This window comes from Drosophila ananassae, chromosome 2L (assembly GCF_017639315.1).
Source record: "Drosophila ananassae strain 14024-0371.13 chromosome 2L, ASM1763931v2, whole genome shotgun sequence".
Lineage (NCBI taxonomy): Eukaryota > Metazoa > Arthropoda > Insecta > Diptera > Drosophilidae > Drosophila > Drosophila ananassae.
The window spans coordinates 15,989,092-16,007,343 of record NC_057927.1 but is presented as its reverse complement, the minus strand read 5'-3'; the positions used below and the strand labels follow the sequence as shown (position 1 = coordinate 16,007,343).

At 39.2% G+C, this 18,252-nt stretch overlaps 6 protein-coding genes across 12 annotated transcripts; 1 reads left to right on the top strand and 5 right to left on the bottom strand.

Annotated features, from left to right (window-relative positions):
- The first annotated feature begins 1,803 nt into the window (after positions 1 to 1,803).
- Positions 1,804 to 2,463, top strand: LOC6499288. The gene has a single exon (XM_001954909.3). It carries the CDS (start codon positions 1,804 to 1,806, stop codon positions 2,461 to 2,463), a length of 660 nt encoding a protein of 219 aa, XP_001954945.1.
- A 155-nt stretch (positions 2,464 to 2,618) lies between these two features.
- Positions 2,619 to 3,857, bottom strand: LOC6501299 (protein takeout). 3 transcript variants are annotated; one of them, XM_001954908.4, is made up of 3 exons: positions 3,700 to 3,857; positions 3,143 to 3,626; positions 2,619 to 3,087 (listed from the first exon to the last, which is right to left on the bottom strand). In XM_001954908.4, the coding sequence occupies exons 1-3, from the start codon at positions 3,764 to 3,766 to the stop codon at positions 2,862 to 2,864; spliced, it is 777 nt and encodes a 258-aa protein (XP_001954944.1). In that variant the 5' UTR covers positions 3,767 to 3,857; the 3' UTR covers positions 2,619 to 2,861. The 3 variants fall into 3 exon arrangements, with proteins under 3 accessions (XP_001954944.1, XP_032306774.1, XP_014766978.1); XM_032450883.2 differs by having other exon boundaries at positions 3,696 to 3,826; XM_014911492.3 differs by lacking the exon at positions 3,700 to 3,857 and having other exon boundaries at positions 3,143 to 3,331; positions 3,394 to 3,558.
- Positions 3,858 to 4,251: 394 nt separating this feature from the next.
- LOC6501298 (protein takeout) lies at positions 4,252 to 5,221 on the bottom strand. Of its 2 annotated transcripts, none has more exons than XM_032450894.2 (3): positions 5,089 to 5,221; positions 4,543 to 5,026; positions 4,252 to 4,485 (listed from the first exon to the last, which is right to left on the bottom strand). In XM_032450894.2, exons 2-3 carry the CDS (start codon positions 4,971 to 4,973, stop codon positions 4,260 to 4,262), a joined length of 657 nt encoding a protein of 218 aa, XP_032306785.1. In that variant the 5' UTR covers positions 4,974 to 5,026; positions 5,089 to 5,221; the 3' UTR covers positions 4,252 to 4,259. The 2 variants fall into 2 exon arrangements, with proteins under 2 accessions (XP_032306785.1, XP_001954943.1); XM_001954907.2 differs by having other exon boundaries at positions 5,093 to 5,221.
- Positions 5,222 to 5,692: 471 nt separating this feature from the next.
- LOC6501297 (protein takeout) lies at positions 5,693 to 6,734 on the bottom strand. Its single transcript, XM_001954906.4, has 3 exons — positions 6,593 to 6,734; positions 6,048 to 6,534; positions 5,693 to 5,984 (listed from the first exon to the last, which is right to left on the bottom strand). The coding sequence occupies exons 1-3, from the start codon at positions 6,657 to 6,659 to the stop codon at positions 5,777 to 5,779; spliced, it is 762 nt and encodes a 253-aa protein (XP_001954942.1). The 5' UTR covers positions 6,660 to 6,734; the 3' UTR covers positions 5,693 to 5,776.
- Positions 6,735 to 7,072: 338 nt separating this feature from the next.
- On the bottom strand, positions 7,073 to 8,080 carry LOC26513894 (circadian clock-controlled protein daywake). The gene is made up of 3 exons (XM_014911740.3): positions 7,981 to 8,080; positions 7,444 to 7,921; positions 7,073 to 7,391 (listed from the first exon to the last, which is right to left on the bottom strand). Exons 1-3 carry the CDS (start codon positions 8,039 to 8,041, stop codon positions 7,196 to 7,198), a joined length of 735 nt encoding a protein of 244 aa, XP_014767226.1. The 5' UTR covers positions 8,042 to 8,080; the 3' UTR covers positions 7,073 to 7,195.
- Positions 8,081 to 8,567: 487 nt separating this feature from the next.
- Positions 8,568 to 17,914, bottom strand: LOC6501296 (protein Malvolio). Of its 4 annotated transcripts, none has more exons than XM_032450862.2 (12): positions 17,426 to 17,913; positions 15,229 to 15,452; positions 14,986 to 15,170; positions 14,767 to 14,931; positions 14,536 to 14,674; positions 13,658 to 13,813; positions 13,437 to 13,595; positions 12,934 to 13,379; positions 12,755 to 12,870; positions 12,602 to 12,693; positions 12,309 to 12,379; positions 8,568 to 9,418 (listed from the first exon to the last, which is right to left on the bottom strand). In XM_032450862.2, exons 2-12 carry the CDS (start codon positions 15,436 to 15,438, stop codon positions 9,364 to 9,366), a joined length of 1,794 nt encoding a protein of 597 aa, XP_032306753.1. In that variant the 5' UTR covers positions 15,439 to 15,452; positions 17,426 to 17,913; the 3' UTR covers positions 8,568 to 9,363. The 4 variants fall into 4 exon arrangements, with proteins under 4 accessions (XP_032306753.1, XP_032306749.1, XP_032306755.1 ...); XM_032450858.2 differs by lacking the exon at positions 8,568 to 9,418 and adding an exon at positions 10,389 to 10,692 and having other exon boundaries at positions 17,426 to 17,914; XM_032450864.2 differs by lacking the exon at positions 8,568 to 9,418 and adding an exon at positions 11,258 to 11,551 and having other exon boundaries at positions 17,426 to 17,914.
- Between the last annotated feature and the right edge of the window lie 338 nt (positions 17,915 to 18,252).

Genomic DNA, 18,252 nt, shown 5'->3' with positions numbered 1-18,252 from the left:
ATACTTTTTATGAAAATATAAAATTTGATTTCATAACCTATTCATGGGCTAAGTTTTTTTAAAATTCAAACAATTCTTACGTAACAGGCTTCAAAATTTATTATATAAGTTTCAATATTTCACATTTATCTACATAATGATTGGTTAAAGTTAATATTAAGCCACTTTTTTATTCATTTATAGCTTTAAATAGTTAAATCTTAAAGTCTAATACCATAGATTATGTAACTTGCACATTACATAACTCTCAAGAAAGGAAAAATCCTTAAATTTTTACTTAAACACCTTTTTTCACTGTTTCTATTTATATTTTATCTCAAATTAAAAAAAAAAAATACACTTCACAACCTATTTTAATCATTTTCACAAATTTCCCTTATATAGTATAGATTTTTCCTATTATCCTTATAAGTTTTCCACGGATTTTTCCTTTTTCCAATTGCGACTGCTTACCTCGGCTGACGGAATCCGACTGAAAGTCTCGTTATTTCCTCTGACGTCAAAAGTCCTACCTGACACGCGATTTCAGGCGTAAAAGTGATCGTGGCAGGACTCGTTGCTAAGGAGTTGTTGATTTTTGGACCTGGATCCGTCTAGTGGCAGTTTTTACTGTTTGTTATTTCCCCTGCGCCATAATGCCGTTTCCAAGGCGGTTGCTATGTTTTTGGCCATTTGTTGCGCCGCCATCGCTTAATTGCCACAAAATGGCAAACGGCACGCCATTGTGGCACCATGGAGTGCGAAATAAGATGTTCGATTTGCACGATTCCCTATGATGGATTAAGAGCTAATTACTGATTAATCAATTAAGATTGTCGGTGTTAGTTTTAATCGTTTGCAGTTTTATTTGATTTATTCACGCGAATTTAGGCCGTATGTGGGTTCTGACTATACCAGGGTTAGAAAGTGTTAATTGTTTTAGGACAGACTAAACGGATCTAGTTACTTAAACTGATCTTATAGGTAATAAATACTATTTAAACAAAACAATTCTATTATAATCATTAGCAATTTAATTTCAATAACAATTTTAATTATGGTATTATGACTATAGAATCAATAGTTAAGAGAATGAATAAATCTTATTACTTTTTTTATATACCAAGGTTCGATAAATAAAGATATTAATCTGTTTTTTGTCCAAGACATAGTTTAAGAAAATAGAATCGATGTCAACACAACAGAATAATAACCTCATGTATATGTTTTTGTCTTTAAAAACTTACTTAGCTAATAATTATTATTGCCCAATCTTATTACCCAATTGATTTCGCAACAAGCAACCTGAAAACCAAAAAAGGCTATCAATCCCCAGGCCACAAATCACTTACTCTAATTCTATCAAATGATTTCCAATCACGCCAAGAACTGTTGCACTTTCCCTGCAACAGTTTGCCAGGGGAAACTGTTGGGCCAACCAAACGAGAGATAATCATTCACACTTGCCACAATTTTGGACCCCTTTTTATGGCAGCCCTAGGCGCAGGCGCGCGCAACACGTGGCAAGAAAATAAAAACAAACCCAAGACACCTGTAGCTTTGGGTGAATGTCTCCAACGAGCAACAGTTTCTTGCATGTCTTCCGGATGTAAAAGTTTAGCAATTTGCTATTTCCATCAAGGCCTAGGTCGGGGAATCCAGTGTCTCGTGCTTTGGGTGCTGGTTCAGTGAACTTGAGAGTTGCAAGACTAGACCCCAAAAACCGAAAACCACATTTATGCAAGCAGTCAGCCAAGCCTGAAAATCAATAAGCTTATAAACAAACCGGCGGACCAGGCGATGGCAACCAGTTGAGTGGCGATAATGTGGCAGTTGGCACTGGCCTTGGGCCTCCTCCAGCACCTGAGTATTTTGGCCATAGTGGTGGAGCGGAATATGTTTGCCTACTACAAGGTGCCGGCGGATCAGCTACTCCTTGCCCAGAATACCGACTACGAATACGAGTCCCAGGAGTTGGCCCATCCCTTTGATGGCAAGGAAGTTTTCTATGTCCTACAATGTCCACCGAAGCTAGAGGAGGGCATACCCAAGCCACAGGACATGCAGACGTGCAACGTGGTGGATCAATACAAGGAAATATGGAAAAAGAAGCAAAAATCTAGGTCCAAAAAGCGTCTCCATATGGTCCCCTTTCGGATTGTGCTTCGCCCCCTCAGACCTCCAGCCATGAGACGTAGCCACAAGCGCCCCAAGCGCCAGCATAATAGGGATAAGCTGTTTAATCCTGGCAAGGATAAGAATCCAGACAAGCTATCTTCACCGCTCGAGCATCTGGGACGTCCGCACCGGAAACAAAAGCTTTTGAAGTTGTCCGCCGATCATCGCAGATTCAAGAGAGGCAATAGCTCCAAGGGATTCCAGCACATGTACCATCGCGACGAATCCTACAATGATCACATCTTCTACGACGAGCTTCATTCCGATGGGGAGTTCCATAACTCTGGGAAAGAAAATTCCAAATAGGGAGGTTTTGAGGAGGATTCTATCCGGTTTTCGGTTGAAGGGGTGCTTCAATGTCAACTATTACTCAATGGGTCTCATAAATATTTATAGAGACTGCAAGCATTATACGATTTAAAGTTTTGAGTTTAAAATAAATTTAAAGGAAATTCACATTGTACGGGAGCAATTGCATAATTTATCATTACGTTTTGCGAGTTAAAACTGTCACGTCACGGAACAATTAATAGAGTTTCAACTACTAAGAACCGCCTATTAGAAAAGCTTTTCAACAATTTACAATAAACTAACCGACTAGACTAAAATATTTAATGCTAATTTAACCGGTTTGCGTGCAATAGTCATATTTGTCCTTCCACAAATGCAATAAAACTGGAATGCAGTTGCTTTACGATTTGATTTTAATCGTTCACTTCGGATTCTTTGTAGACCGGCAGGAACATATCGTCGTATGAAATTTTGGCGAATACATCCTCAAAGATGCCACGAAATACTCCGGCAAAGATTTTCAGATTCTGGGGCTCCAGTTCGTTCCAGAACTCCACCCAATGCTTGTTGAAGACATGGTTTATGGCTATTGTGGCATCCGTATTTTCAGCGAAAAAGTTGTCCAACCAGAACACCCAGCTTGGGATTAAAACTCCTAGTTAGTTATGCATCAAGGTTACATGAGAGGACTTACCGATCCATATTGACAAAGGGATTCAGCTCGTAGATCTTCAGGTAGCGCTTGTGGTTCCGATACTCCATGATTACCTTCAGCTTGAGGACGAAGCGAAAGTTCTGAAAGTCCGAGAAGGATTCGCCAGTGGAGTTCAACTGGACCAGCCACGCCCTGCCCTCCGAGAAGTAGCTACCCTTGTGGATGAGACTGGGTATCCGACCATGAATCTCTATCAAACTGGAGGTGGGGTTCTCATCGAAGCCATTTACCTTCGTGATGGTCGTGTTCTCGAATCCATAGTTCACCTGTTCGTATAGGAAAAACTTCAGCCAGAAACCTCCTACTCGGTCGTCGTCCCAGAACTTTGAGTCCTTGATGTCCACCACGTCAATGGGTTTCAGACCCAGCGCAGGTATTCCTCTGGGAAACTTTCGTATCAGCGCGTTCATAGATTTGACAATACACTGCGAATCTCCAAAGTTACATTTTGGAATTTCTTTAGCTGGAGGTTTTAAACAATTTTAAAATAAAAGTTTGTGATCACCGAGGTACTAAAAATGAGTTTCGTTACCTACGCAACATCTGAGAATTGATTGCCCCGAAAAACTGAAGGCCCAGCAAAGTGAGTAGCAAGTCGCGCATTTCTATATAATATTTTAGTGATTGTAATTAAACATCCAGTGCCTTCAACCGCCAGTTCGCATTTGAAATTGCTCTATGGAAGAACGACTAAAACCTGGTTATGTACCAGCTGCCTCTATAACCGGTTGAAAGCTCTACTGATGTAATTTGCATTTTTAACTTGAAAATTTTTCTTGAATTTCTTTGAGATTTCCTTATGAAAGGTACAAACTGTTGACTATTCAAAAAATAGTTCCTAAATAAACAAGAATATGTTCCAAAATCGCCATGAAAGCGGGATTTCAGAGTCTTTGGTGTCAACTGTTTTTATATGTTTCATGCGTTACCCTTATCGTTTCAATTATTAAAATAAATTTAATTAGGGAAGTTAAGTATTAAAGTACAAAATGAAGTAAGTATTTGGCAAAATAACTTTTAACCAAACAACATGATTACCAATAAACGGCCATCAAAATTGTACTTCTGTTGTCATCAAAACTGGATAATTCATATGTTAATCGTTTATTTCAAATTCTTTGTGGACCGGAAGGAACATATCGTCGTAGGAAATGTTTGCGAATACATCCTCAAACACACTACGAAATACTTCGGAAAAGATTTTTAGATTCTGCGGCTCCAGTTCGTTCCATAACTCTACCCAGTACTTGTTGAAAACATTGTTTATGGCTATTGTGGCATCCGTGTTGTCAGCGAAAAAGTTGTCCAACCAGAACACCCAGCTTGGGATTAAAACTCCTAGTTAGTTATATTACACGGTTAGTTCTAATAGTCCTCACCGATCCATGTTGACAAACGGAGTCAGCTCGTAGATCTTCAGGTAGCGCTTGTTGTTCCGATACTCCATGATGACCTTCAGCTTTAGGACGAAGCGAAAGTTCTGGAAGTCCGAAAAGGACTCTCCCGAAGAATTTAGTCTGATGAGCGTAATTCTTGCTTCAGATAAATAGCTTCCTTTGTGGATGAGGCTAGGAATACGGCCGTGAATCTCTATCAAACTGGAAGTGGGATTCTCATCGAAGCCGTTCACCTTCGTGATGGTCGTGTTCTCAAACCCACAGTTCACCTGATCGTATAGAAAAGTCCTTATCCAGAAGCCTCCCACCCGTTCGTCGTCCCAGAACTTTGAGTCCTTGATGTCCACCACGTCGATGGGTTTGAGACCCAGCGCAGGTATTCCTTTGGGAAACTTCCTTATTAGCGCGTTCATAGACTTGACAATACACTGCGAATCTCCAAAGTTACATTTAGGAATTTCCTTGGCTGAAGGTTTCCAAATAATTGAAAATAAAAGTTTGTGGTCACCGAGGTACTAGTGTTTTTACCTACGCAACATCTGAGTATTGATCGCCCCGAAAAACTGAAGGCCCAGCAAAGTGACTACCAAGTCGCGCATTTCTATATAATATTTACAAGTATTAGTACATCTAGTGCCTTCAATTGTCGATTCGCATTTAAGTTTATTGGTGGAAGAGCAACTGAAACGTGCTAAGGCTGCCTTTATAACCGGTTGAAAGCTCTAATGTCATTTGCATTTTCAACATTAAATATTTGTTGTACTCTTTCAATACGAATTCCTTATCAAAACTTTTCATAATGCTTTGACACGAATATGTTCTAAAATAAACTTACTCTTCGCCATGGAGCATCTAAGAGTGTTTGATGTCAATTACATCAATCGATATCATGCCCATGGAGGGTATAAATAGGTTTCTATGATCCCCTTCATGCTCTGGAACATTATCTAATAGAAGCGTTTAATTTAGACAATAAATATTGTACTGGTATTGTCATCACAGCTGGACTTAGAATACTACGTAACTACTATAAAATAAAGGTCTATAAAAACTTTCTAAAAGTTTTCCATTCAACAGAAATGAGATTAACCCGATTTAATGACCAAGCAACTGATATATATAAAAACGCCGATTATCTTCGACATATCTCTATATATTACTGTATTTATATTATTTTAAAAGTCTTTTAAAAAACTTATCTACACTAAAGTTTTGATCAATCCTCATCGGACAGAAACAGGTCATCATAGGGCACATTGTGGAATAAATCATCAATCATGCTCCGGAAAACAGTTTCAAACAGTCGAAGAATTCCCGGCTCCAGCTCGTTCCAGAACTCTACCCAATTGTGATTGAATAGGTTATTGATCGCAATAGTCAAATCGAAATTATCCGGAAAGAAGTCATCCAACCATATTATCCAGCTAAGAGATTAAGTTGTTTTGAATAGAGTTTTTTCATAAAAACTGTTTTAATAAAAAACTCACCGATCCAGCCGGATATTTGGGACCAGTTCGTATATCCTTATATACCGTTTATTGTTTCTGTATTCCGTCCGGACTTTCAGTGTCAAATCGAACCTAAAGTTGAGGAAATCTGAGCTGGACGTGCCTGTTGAATTTATCTCAACAAACCAAAGCATCCTGCCCTTTGCCTTGTAATCTCCCTTGTATATCAATCGGGGTATCTTGCCATGGATTTCAATTTTGGTGGAGGTGGGATCTCGATCGAAGCCCCTGATCTGGGTGATTGTGGTGTTCTCGAAGCCGAGGTTGATTTGGTTGAGCAGCTCGAAGCTGTACCAGGCACCACCCACCTGCGAATCATTTACCAGCAACCAATCCTTGACGGGCAACACATCAAAAGGCTTTAGATTCAACTCAGGAATGCCTTTAGGATAATTCCTCAATAAGGCATTGGCGGATTCCATCAGGCACTTGCCATCACCATAATGACATTTCTTTATATTGGAAGCTAATTAATGGGATAGGTTGGCATACTTTTAAAGGATAAGTCTATTGGAAACTCTTACGAAAAGTTTGTCCCAGAATTCCCACATAAAGTTGAAGGCCAATCAAAAAGTAGTCCAAAATATGCATTTTCTAGAAACACAAGATTTCCGACAGTCCGATGCACTGGCATATTCCGAGCCAACTGCTCGATCCGCTAAACAATTTGTAATAAGTCGGAGAATTCACAAGGAAATCAAAACCCGCTGTCATTATCATAACACGTTCTCTATGAGACTACATGCAATATAATCACTGAGGAAAAACAATTAAAATGTTCTTTAAAATAAAAGTATTATCTTTTGAACCAAAGTTTCTTGTAAAAGGAATATAATAAGTGTTAAATAATAAAATTAAAATTATTAGCGTACTTATGGAACATGTTTCAAATAAAGAATAATTTTCAAAATTTTGGTTCAGTGCCTTAATAAATTAAACCTCTGGACTAATTTTACAATTAGCATTACCTGATCCAACACTAAAATAAAAATACATTGAAAAGCTTTTGGTATTCTAGAGCTTTATAGACCGTTTATTAATCCATCGAATAATATCATATAATTAAATCATTAATACATTGTTAATGGTATACTTTGTACTATCCAATAGAGATATATGTATATGAACTATAGAAATAGATCTTTGTAGGGAATCGCTGAGAAAATATCATTTAATCGGTGATCAAATTCGTGACGCATCTCAGCAGTTACTTCTGGCTCGATGTCCACCCAGTATTCCTTCCAATTTTTATTTACCCATTGATTGGCGATAACAGTCAGATCAGTATTGCTCACAAACAGATTTGGTATGTCTAGTATCCAACTAAAACGTGAATTTCAGCAAAACTGCTCAAAACCTTTTATGAAATACTTACCGATCTATTTCAATTCTCAAGTCCAGATTGTAAATCTTCACGTACCCTTCCTTCACAGGTGTTAAGGAGAATTTTGCTATGAACCGAAAGTTTTGAAAGTCGGAATCTGCCTGACCCGAGGCATTCACATATATATTAAGAAATTTAGAAATGAACTTGAACTTGAGTTTGGATCGCAAGCTGGGTGTCCTTCCGTGAATCTCCACCTGTGATCGGCTGGGATCAGCATTAAATCCCCGGATCCGAGAGAGGGTAAAGTTTTCGATGCCATAAGCCCAGTGGTCTGACAGGATCCACTTAGACCAGAGAGGTCCATTGGGATCACCTCCTCCAAGTTTGCCGTTTTTTACTTTCAAGGCATTCAATGGTGGCAGTGAGATTTCCGGAAGTCCTACTTTTCCATACCGCTTGATCAGGGCATTACTGGTCCGCAGGAGGCACTTCTCATCCCCATAACGACACTTTTGAACATCAGGAGCTAATGCAATTTTTCAAACAATAATGTCTCTTTATAGTTTTGATAAACAGTGCACTTACGTAACTGATTGCCTTCTATTAGATGAAAAACTAGCGCGAGACATATCCACCTCAAATGCATTACGCTCACTATTAATCGATCCAGGTTGCACAAATCTATATATTTGTTAGATTCTGAGCTTTGACTGGCTTGACTAGTTTTTATATAAAAACAATAGATGAATCACATACCCCAACTGTTGCACTTTAAGAGGTGTAGCTGGATTATAAGGAGCTTCCGGTTTCGATTTTATAAAGTTCGAAAAAGGCTGAAAGATCTGAAACATCTGAGGTTCAGATTTGGAACATACATACATATACTATCTAGTCAACTAATCATTTTAATGGGCTAGTAACTGCCGGATTAATTATGCAAATCATATAACTAGTTTTGAAAAATTACACCCACGCCCAAACTTGAGATCGGATATCAGATTTAATGAATGATTCTATTAGCGCTTCGTTGATGGCTTGTGGTTAGAATTTTCACTTTCAATTAGTGAATTAATTAGCCACTAAACAGCAGCTATTAATTTCATCTTTCAAATAATGACAGATGTTGTAACCACAAGAAAAGTATTTCAAATAGTTTAAAAACTTTATTTTTATAGATTTTTGTACACAACGATTTTTTATTAAATAGTTAAATTTAGGAGAGTAATGAACTCCTGTTGGACCTTTAGTGTTAATCAAAATGTGCATTATAAAGAGAAGGAGTTCTTAAGTAAAATAGTACAAAATAAATAGGAAATACAAAAAATTTAGTTTTTAAAACGTTTCGCTAAATTATTTCGCACACACACAGTTATTATAAAGAGACACAAATATATGCAATTTTTACAGGAAGATTTACACACGATTAGACAATTGATGTGGCTCGATTTATGCTCACTTAATTTCACAGCCTTACTATTAAGAGACTTTATAATTACTTGATTTACTTAAAATTGCATTTGATAAGTATTAATTTCGACGATTCTTGTATCTCATCATGGATTTCTATGTCTCTCAGCGCTTTTGTAAGTAGTGTTCATTTCCGTTTTCGATTCATTTTTGGTATGCGTTTATGTTAGAAATTAGTTATTGTGTTACACTGATCCCGGGTCCTCTTGGAGAACCCCTCAAGAATAGAGAATACCCGAAGCAACAACGAGCGCCAGTCCATTTTCCGGGAGTCCCTTCCCGGAAAACTTTGCCACACGGCGTCCGCTGTTGAGTGGTTTGTTATCCGTTACGGCGGCGGCATTCACGGAGCCGATTCGAATGCCACCGCTAGCTGATTACCAGATGCTGTCCATCGGACCTGGCCTCCAGATTGCTGCTGGGGCATCCTAGCTCGTTATTGTTGCTGTTGGTGAAACAAACCTCCTCACTGCCATCGGAATCAGTGCAGCACAGTAATGGCTACGCATCCTCACCGTCCATCACGTCCGGCTCTTGGTCGCCGTTTGTGGCAATTCTGCAAGTGGAAGTCATTGATGAAATGGTCATAAATGGATGGGGATTGATGAGTGCTTGGATGACGGACAACTCTCTCGTCAATCTAAAGGAGTAAGCAACTACTAGGGTCTTGAAAGATAAAGCGGAGGAGTTATGGAGTTCAAGGGCTTAGTGATTTTATTGATTTCAAAACTATTAAAGAATTATCTAATTTTAAATATCTATCTATCGAGCTATTTTGTAAGGATTCATAGAACTTTCAATCAAGGAGGCAAAAATGTAAAATAAAATAGAATCTACAATTATAATAATGGGATTTCTATCAAGACATTAATTAGGAAGCTTTGAAAAATTTAAAATGGTCACATTCCTTTAGAGCAAACTTTTGGTTTTTAAATTGCGATCTGATTTTGGAACCATATTTAAAAATGTATTTTTAGCGAATGTATATAATTAAAAAAAAATATATATATATTGGTGCAAGAATTTCAAAAGGAAAAAGGGATATTACAAATTCGAAACATAAGCATGCAAATCGACACAAACTACAAATAATTTTTTGAAACCCCAGTTTCTGCATCTTTTAAACGAAATATATATATTAGGGAAAGTTAAGTTAGAAAACGTAATTCTAGGGATTACTTTCAACAATAATGGGTTTTCAAACTACATACATTTGTATAAAAAAGTTTTTTTTTCAGTTAATTATTAAAAATTTATACAGCAAATAAATAAAAGTCAAAGCTAATATAACAACAATCGAAAATAAAAAAAAGTTACACAGAATGTTACCAAAAACATAAAATTATACAAAGTCCCAGAATAAAAACACGAAAACAAATTAGAAGCAAACAAATAAAAACCACCAACAAACACTAAAACGAATATTCGTATTTATTATTTTCTGGAAAGGGAAATAAAAGCTCTTGGAGATTTATTTATTTCTAGAGTATAAATAGAGTCTATAAAATATATACAAACACAGAAACTTTCAAGTACATCATGATTTATACAGCTTGGAATATCAACAAAGTCCATTGTGGAGAGAAGTACGTACAATTTGTCTAATAAATAAACTATTTCGGTAAAATTCATCTAAGCAATATACTTAAATAGCTTGATCTAAGTAGGACGATAATAAATTCATTAACACATTTACAGAAAGCTCAAATCTTACTTTACAATTACGGAAATGGTACTTAAAACTATCTTAGTTGGCTTCGTTGGGTGAGATTCTGGCTAGGATTCTGTATGGGGTTTCTTGGGGCTCCATTATCGTTTAGAGTCAGCTCGCTATATACATTTAAGGATCCAATCCAAAACGGTAGAAAGTAGTTCACGTCGATGTCGCCCCAACAAAGAGAAAAAATCAGTTTTGACCAGCACACACTACTTATTTGGACGCAGCACATTTTGTTCATAATTTTTTGTTTAATTTGTTTCAAAAATGGATTTTTATTTAATATTCTGTTTCGAATTATTCTGCCGGCCATGGCACGCGTCGGCTAATCGATTATAATTTGGAAAACTCAAGTTCATTTTTATGTTGCATTGAAATTTTGCATATTATGCGCAATTCTTCGAAAATCGATTTTGTTTCGGAAAGAATTTTCAATTTTTTTGTATCAATGCCAAAAAATCCATTTCCGAGGGGTACGGGTGCGTGTATATTTGTTTGTTTGAATGTGTCAATTTAGAATACATTGTTTTTTTTTGCAGAATATCGTTTTGTACATTTCAATTAGCCACAAATGAATGGAAAACATCAATCAATCCGATCGGTAGGGTATAGTTGTTGTTACAGTAGACACCAAGTATAAGAGCAAGGTGGAGATGGTGCAATATAGTTTGATTTTTATTTGTACATGGAGGCATTTGGTGAAAACACACAGATACAGACAGATAGGATACAGGGGTTTCCGTAAACATATAATAAAAGAGAAATGACATTGTTTATTTAGAAAGTTTAGTAGGTAGAGTGTAAAAATGAGCCACGTCCGATGTGCTGTGATGCCCAAAACCAAAAACTAAACCAAAATCCATAAAATAATCTTAAACTATATAACTAAAGGTATAAACTTATGATATAAACTCGAGTATGTCCTTTGGTGATCCGTATTGAATTCCAGTTGGCGTAGAACATCTCTAGGCACTTGTGGCCAAACACCAATTAACAATAAATTAAAAGACTTTCGAGTAATACTTATTGATAAATGCAATCTTTATTTAACATGCTAAGCGCCAACGCCTTATGAGTACATAACACCCATTGCTCGATAAAACAATCTGTGCAGACTTACTTATTATCTATAGGAGCCCATTTCTGATGGGTAAATGCTGTCTATGTACAATCGTAGATCCCCTAGAGACATGCCTTAATATTGCTAGTTGTTGCATAGATCCTACTAGGTACTTATTAGTTAGGTAGCTTGATGATTAGTTAGTGTTAGTTGGTGTTAGAGCGTGATTTAGTGTTAATATCACAAGGGTAAGTGTGGGGTTTTGGAGGAGCATGGCCTGTGTGATTTAGTTAGGCACTTTCTCCGAGACGGTATCGAGACCTTTCACCGTGTTAGTAGCTGATTCGCCTACAACTAAGGTTACATCACTGTGAAGAATCAAGAGAAGAGAGAGCATAGCGAGATACGATTCGGGACTTTAGTTGAGATTTAGAGTTGTTAACCAAAAGATAATTAGTAGAAGAATTACAGATGGGAGGAAGAATAAAGAAGTAAAGCTTGGCACAGCCAATTTGGTTAGAAAAGTGGGTTAAAAGCGGGTAAAAATAAATCACAAGCCGAGGGTTTAAATAGATAGATCGAGATTACAGATCGAGAGAGTTGTGCAGAGTTGTGTGTGTTGTGGAGGTATATGGTGGTGTGCTGGGGCGAGCTTACTCAAAAACATACCTGGCATACGTCGAATTGGCGTTCTTTATCGAAAAGCTGTTCTGGCTTGGCAACACAAACCGCTGCACCCACTGTAAGTAAGAGAATAAGTTGAGTACCACTAGATGAAGTAGTCCGCCCTAAGCCCCAAAAGCCTCGGAGAACCGTATGCTGACGGTCACGTAAATTGATAAAGTCCGTAAACTGATGGGCCTATCAGTGATGCTTTAAAATGTGACAAAGCGGTCGCCCAATTTGTGATTTGCTAAGCCCCCTTGATAAGTGCCACCAAGAACCGATGACCAACTACTTACCCGGCTATTCATCAGACGTTGATTGCCCATGCAGGCGGCCATATGTATAACAAGGTAAAGGTTAAAAAGTATATACAAAACGGCAAATATACCTGAAATTAGGATAAAAATTGTAATGGAAAGAAATGCAATGGGTGGTAATGTTAAACTCACAGACTAACGCCAGCAGGCCGCCTTCGATTTGCATGTTCTCCACCTGCACAACCACAAAGTACAAATTAACGCCAATCACCACAATGGTGAGCAATATGGAAACGATTTTGTTGCCCCTGAAAAATCAGTCAATTAAAATAAAAGCGAAATCAATCAGCTGGAAATGTATGGACGCTTACAGTCCATTGACGAACTCGCCCATTATGGCGGCACACGATGTGAACGCAATGGTGGGAATGGCAGCAAATGGCAGCTGGAGCGACATCACAGCATTCAGAATATCATTCATGTGGGTCAGGTCGTCCATTTTGCTGAACATGGCCAGGCAGAAGGTGGGAATGATGGCAATGCATCGCGTGACCAGCACGCGGCACCAGCGCGGCCACTGCAGGTTGAGGAAACCCTCCATAGAGAACTGACCAGCATAGGTGCCAGTCATCGTGGAGCTCTGACCAGCGGCCAAAATACCCACGCCCCAAATGTACATGGCCACAGCCCCGAATGTGCAGCCCAAAAAGAGGCCACCCTTGTACAAGTCTGCGTCAATGATGTCCGTTCCATTGTTGCTGTCCACAAAGGATGTCTTGGCATCCTCGTACATCGATTTGTTTGTACAGATCTCCAGCTAAAAAAGACAGAACTATGCATAAAGAGGTAGGATTGCAAAGGACACACTACTTACCACATCATTGTTGGTCTTTCCGTACATTCCATGAGCAAAGACGGCCACCACAAACAGATTAATGATGAAAGACACAAACAGGGCGACCGATGCCTCTATGAAGAAGTAGAAGTTCGCTTCGCTCACTTTTTTTGGCTGGCGACGATCAACATCGCGGGACTATCAAACGAAATTTTGATTAATTTATGAACTCTAGTCTCAGGTATTTATAAATTGCTCACCTTAACTAGGGCAGAGTGCAGGTAGAGATTGTGGGGCATGATCACAGCGCCCACCACGCCCACCGCCTGCAGTAGCACACTCGAATTGCAGTTGGAGCACCAGGGCACGAACATTCCCTCTAGAACCTCGCCTTGATTGGGCGCTGAGACAATATACTGAAATAGAGATCACGAAAGGCATTAAAAACAAAGGAAACAATTAGTAAAAAATCCCCTAAAACTTGATAAACGATTATTACGCGCTGGCAGAATCCAAAAAACAATAGGATAAATAAGTAGGCAGAAATAAATTCCCCCAATATTCACAGGCACCCGCACCCGCACCCATTGGTGATTATAAAAATCCCCACGGATAATTGTAAATCACTTTGTTATATAACCAAACAGATAAGGGTTGTATTGTGTGCTCCATCTGGAACTGTTTGTCATATCCGGCAGCATCATGTGCTTGGACAGCCGCAGATGAAGCCTCCGGCACATAGTATTGCTCCTCAAAATGTGCAAGTGCAGCTTATCTAATCGTCTGCGTGTCTTTCCCCGTCTCCGTCTGGGACAGACAGCTCAAGTACAATTACTTATTATCTGGGCTGTAAACATGCCAGAGCAGTAGATTTACGCGGAAAAATTGGTTGGTTTAAGGGTGATGATATCGAGAAGGGAACGCCCACGCCAAATGGCAATTTGCATTTTTTCAAATTGACGAAACACCAGACATAGACAAAAACAATTTACTTTGGGTTTTTTGTTATGAAAGACTTTAAACACTTGTCTAAACTAATTGAATGTGCGACTGTCTATTTTAAATGCCCTAGGTACGGGGAATTTTGCAAATTTTTGGGGGATAACTTTCAATAATGAGGCTTTCGATCGGGGCTTACCTCATATCCAAATGAGACAGCCATAATGGTAATGAGCGAACCGAACAGAAACTCCAGCTTGCGTAGACCGTACTTGTCCAGAAACAGGAACGTGAACGTGTCAACAATGGTGATCAGCACGCCACCCCACAAAGGCACTCTGCAAATAAAATAAAAAATAAATAAAATAAAGAATGGGGAAATCACATAGAGTGTTCTGAGAATTTTAATTCTGCTGTTTGATCAACTTACACTTTATTGGACAGCAAATAAATGGCAATGGCTGTACCGATGACCTCTTGCATGTCCGACCCAATGATGGCTATTTCAATCATGATCCAAAGGATCCAGCGCGGGAATCGCTTGTACTGCCGGTAGCACATCTCAGCCAGATGGAGGCCCGTCACCACTCCCAATCTGCAAAAAGAAGCTCGTAAAGACCAACTTTTTATGAGACAAACTCCCACTCACCTTGCAGCCAATCGTTGCATGAGCAGACCCAAAACGGTGGCCCAGAGCAAGACCCACAAGATCTTGTACTTGGCCGCCGCACCCGACTGCATATCGGATTCGATGTTGCCGGGATCCAGATATGCAATGGACATGAGAAAACCGGGTCCCGTGAAGGCCCACAGCTTGCGAAAACTGAAACGAACCTGTAGAATAAAGTTATATTAGATTATAAAATTTAAGGAGTGGATTTTTAGTACTCACATTTGTCCGGTCATCGTCCGGTATGAGGACCTTTTCGTCACTGAAATAGGCCTGCTTGGCGGCGGGTTTTAGGTAGGTGGTCTCATTGAGCATCTGATGGTGGTGCTGCTGATTGCTTCTCTGACTGCCACCTAGCCCGTTGGACGTTGCAGGACCATCGCCACCGGCGCCCGGCTCGATGTTGTTGTGGTAAGCCTCATTCGAAGACATTCTTCAAGGACGACCTGGAATAGAGAACCAATAATGCATTAGACCAGATTAAATTGTTTGTTTGCTTTCCGATTTTCCACGCTAATAATTCTCACAATTTGCATTTAATTGTGCATCTGACTGGGATTTCGACTCAATTATCATAGTACTAACAATAAAAACAAAAGAATTTAGCACCTCATAGTAAGAATGTGCAAACATTTTATGGCCAGTGGGGCGACACAAAAAATGTTGATGTGTTCCCGGAAAGTGCGTGGGGAAAACACAACGAAATAAAAATAAAATTGTATACGTTTATAGTTTGGAAAGCACTTGGGGGCACTGATAACACCACTATACTGCGACTGGACTTCATTCTATGTAATCAGCGAGTATGCGGCAAAATATGGCATACAGATGAGGAAGTGCGCCCGAGCTGCATGAATCATGGCGAGCAATTGAAACATTCCTCTAGACAATTTTGCAAAGCCAATTATATTTATTTGTAACACTCGTTGTGGAAAGCAAAGTCCATTTAGTAAACATTTTCGTACATTTAATAACACCGAATTCGACAAAAATACGAGTCTATTGACCTGGCTCGGTGTTTGCTTTTTCGGATATTGTGGATGTGATAAAAAAGTGATTACAAGTGCATTTTAAATGCGATGCCTGAGCGGCGGAGAGCTCTGAGAGGCGTATGGCTGGAAATACCGCCAAGTGGCTCACCTTGACAAGGCTGCCCCAGTGCCACCGAAGCGATGTGGTGCTACTTTCCACATCGCTTCATCGATGACAGATAAAGCGAGATGAAGACAAAGAGCCGGAGAGCAGCATCGATCGTGTCGAATTTTGTACGGCACTTGGTCGTGTTTAGCGAGCCAAGTTGGTCCAGTCCAGGTGCCATTAATGGCGATTCAATGGCCATCTTGTAAGGAAAGAGACACTGTCACAAGCAGTCAGTCGAGCTATACGTAGCAAGTATATCTCTCGGAGCATGTTCTGTTTACCCAGTTGGCACTCCCCGAACCCAAAAACCCGTACAGATAACCTATATCAGCGACGTGTTCAGCCAGCGGAAGGTTTTCTGCCTCAAATTGTAACACTTTTTTAGCGATTGCCCAAATCAGTGATCATAAATTAAACTAATTATTGACAGAAAATACATAAAAACTATGGCTTTCATGGCTGTTTCCAATTGAGTCTGTGTCGCGCCATGTCCATTGACATTGTCCTCCACGGGAATTGGGTTTATTTATACGCTTGGGTATATAAGTGCTTAAAAATTGCGCAGTCTGCAGGCGAAAATTATACACATTTTATTTTGTTGTGAGTGAAACAAAAAACACTTGACAACAAAACTTTTTCTAAACAAAGATAAGCGCAGTTTGAAAATCTAATAACAATAATTAGCCCACTTATCAGTGGGGCTCTTTGGAAAGAACAGATTGGCGCACGGCACGATCAGTGCCATTTTTAGTAAAATGCCAAAGCTAATTGTGGAATTTGGAGCTATAAACAGGATCAATATTTGATTAAACTTGATAATATTTTGATCTACTGGGACGCTAGCTTATGTTTGGATGGCAGATAGCCTTATCTGTAATGAAATTGGCCCCTTGTTGGGGCCAGAAGATTTAGAAGTGTGAAGTGTATGAAAAAAAAAACTTAGTCAACAAACAATATTATTTAGGATTTGAAAACAAAAACATATATGTACATCAGTCTGCCCACGTCTCTTAGCCAGTGAGTGAGAGAGAGAGAGAGGGAGGGAGAGTTGGGGAGACCATTTCTGTTTGGGATGATGGCCCCACGTTTTATTTCTTTTTTTTTTTGTTAATAGCACACACCTGCGTGCGCACACACACCAATGCCAGACACACTCTCCTCCACGTAAAAAACACGATTTATTGGAGATGAGCACCACAATGCAAACTTTTTTTTTGTTGGTCGGTTGGTCGTCCTCGGCCACGAAATAATTGATTGAAATTCCTTTAGATAGGCTTACTTGCAGAGCAGCTGGCTGACGGGATGTATTAATTAATCGATCAGAATTGAAGCCTGCGCCTTTATTATATCACACAAAACGAAAAGAAGCGGCGACTCGGCACTTATTACTGCTTATAAATGCATTTTCCGAGCATTTCACCCGCCCGCGGACCAATTTACACGAATTCGGTGACGTTGTGGCGAAAACAAAAAATGAAAACGATAAACGGAAATAAAACAGCTACAACGGCAGCAAAGCGTATAGCGTCTGCTTCGGCTCCCAATTGTTGACTTAGTTAACGACAATTGACGCGCGACGTGACAGTCAATTATTTCTCAGACTCGGACGCTTTTGTTTATTAATTTTTCTCGCTCTCCGTCCAATATTGTGATTCTTGCAGGTTCGTAATCAGCTGGTGGCAGTGTGGCCGTAAAACTTTCCGATAATCTTCCTAAAAATCGACTTGGTCTGGCAACGCTGCCTATAATTTCAGTTACATTTATTTTGAATTTTTGATTCTATATTGAACACAACTCAATCTTTTTGTTTTAGAAACACTAAGTTTATTTTTTACTCATGCTCAGTACCTTATAGGCTAATAGAATTTAAATAGCCAAAAAGACGTACGCCCCGACCCAACGCGATGGAAGCTAATGAGTGTCTATTTTGTTATTCGGTTGCGGCTATTTATTCAAATATTTTTTACTGATAGCTGGATAGAAAGAGAGAAAATAGGGGTGGTGCTCTTTGTTTTTGATAGTGGGGGATTTTTTGATAAAAACTCGGGGGAACTTGGAGTCTACGATTCGAATTTGGCGTTAGAAATACCGGTTTCGCACGTGGCC

Coding starts and splice junctions, on each gene's coding strand:
- LOC6501298 (XM_001954907.2), bottom strand. CDS start 5,159: ATGCGCGACTTGGTAGTCACTTTGCTGGGCCTTCAGTTTTTCGGGGCG. Junction 5,027..5,092: donor GATCAATACTCAGATGTTGC/GTAGGTAAAAAC, acceptor GGAAACCTTCAG/CCAAGGAAATTCCTAAATGT. Junction 4,486..4,542: donor CCGTTTGTCAACATGGATCG/GTGAGGACTATT, acceptor TTTAATCCCAAG/CTGGGTGTTCTGGTTGGACA.
- LOC26513894 (XM_014911740.3), bottom strand. CDS start 8,041: ATGCATTTGAGGTGGATATGTCTCGCGCTAGTTTTTCATCTAATAGAA. Junction 7,922..7,980: donor AATAGAAGGCAATCAGTTAC/GTAAGTGCACTG, acceptor AAATTGCATTAG/CTCCTGATGTTCAAAAGTGT. Junction 7,392..7,443: donor TTGAGAATTGAAATAGATCG/GTAAGTATTTCA, acceptor TTCACGTTTTAG/TTGGATACTAGACATACCAA.
- LOC6501297 (XM_001954906.4), bottom strand. CDS start 6,659: ATGCATATTTTGGACTACTTTTTGATTGGCCTTCAACTTTATGTGGGA. Junction 6,535..6,592: donor AATTCTGGGACAAACTTTTC/GTAAGAGTTTCC, acceptor CCCATTAATTAG/CTTCCAATATAAAGAAATGT. Junction 5,985..6,047: donor CCAAATATCCGGCTGGATCG/GTGAGTTTTTTA, acceptor TTAATCTCTTAG/CTGGATAATATGGTTGGATG.
- LOC6501299 (XM_001954908.4), bottom strand. CDS start 3,766: ATGCGCGACTTGCTACTCACTTTGCTGGGCCTTCAGTTTTTCGGGGCA. Junction 3,627..3,699: donor AATCAATTCTCAGATGTTGC/GTAGGTAACGAA, acceptor TAAAACCTCCAG/CTAAAGAAATTCCAAAATGT. Junction 3,088..3,142: donor CCCTTTGTCAATATGGATCG/GTAAGTCCTCTC, acceptor TTTAATCCCAAG/CTGGGTGTTCTGGTTGGACA.
- LOC6499288 (XM_001954909.3), top strand. CDS start 1,804: ATGTGGCAGTTGGCACTGGCCTTGGGCCTCCTCCAGCACCTGAGTATT.
- LOC6501296 (XM_032450858.2), bottom strand. CDS start 15,438: ATGTCTTCGAATGAGGCTTACCACAACAACATCGAGCCGGGCGCCGGT. Junction 14,932..14,985: donor ATGCAACGATTGGCTGCAAG/GTGAGTGGGAGT, acceptor TTCTTTTTGCAG/ATTGGGAGTGGTGACGGGCC. Junction 12,694..12,754: donor CGGCCTGCTGGCGTTAGTCT/GTGAGTTTAACA, acceptor TCCTAATTTCAG/GTATATTTGCCGTTTTGTAT.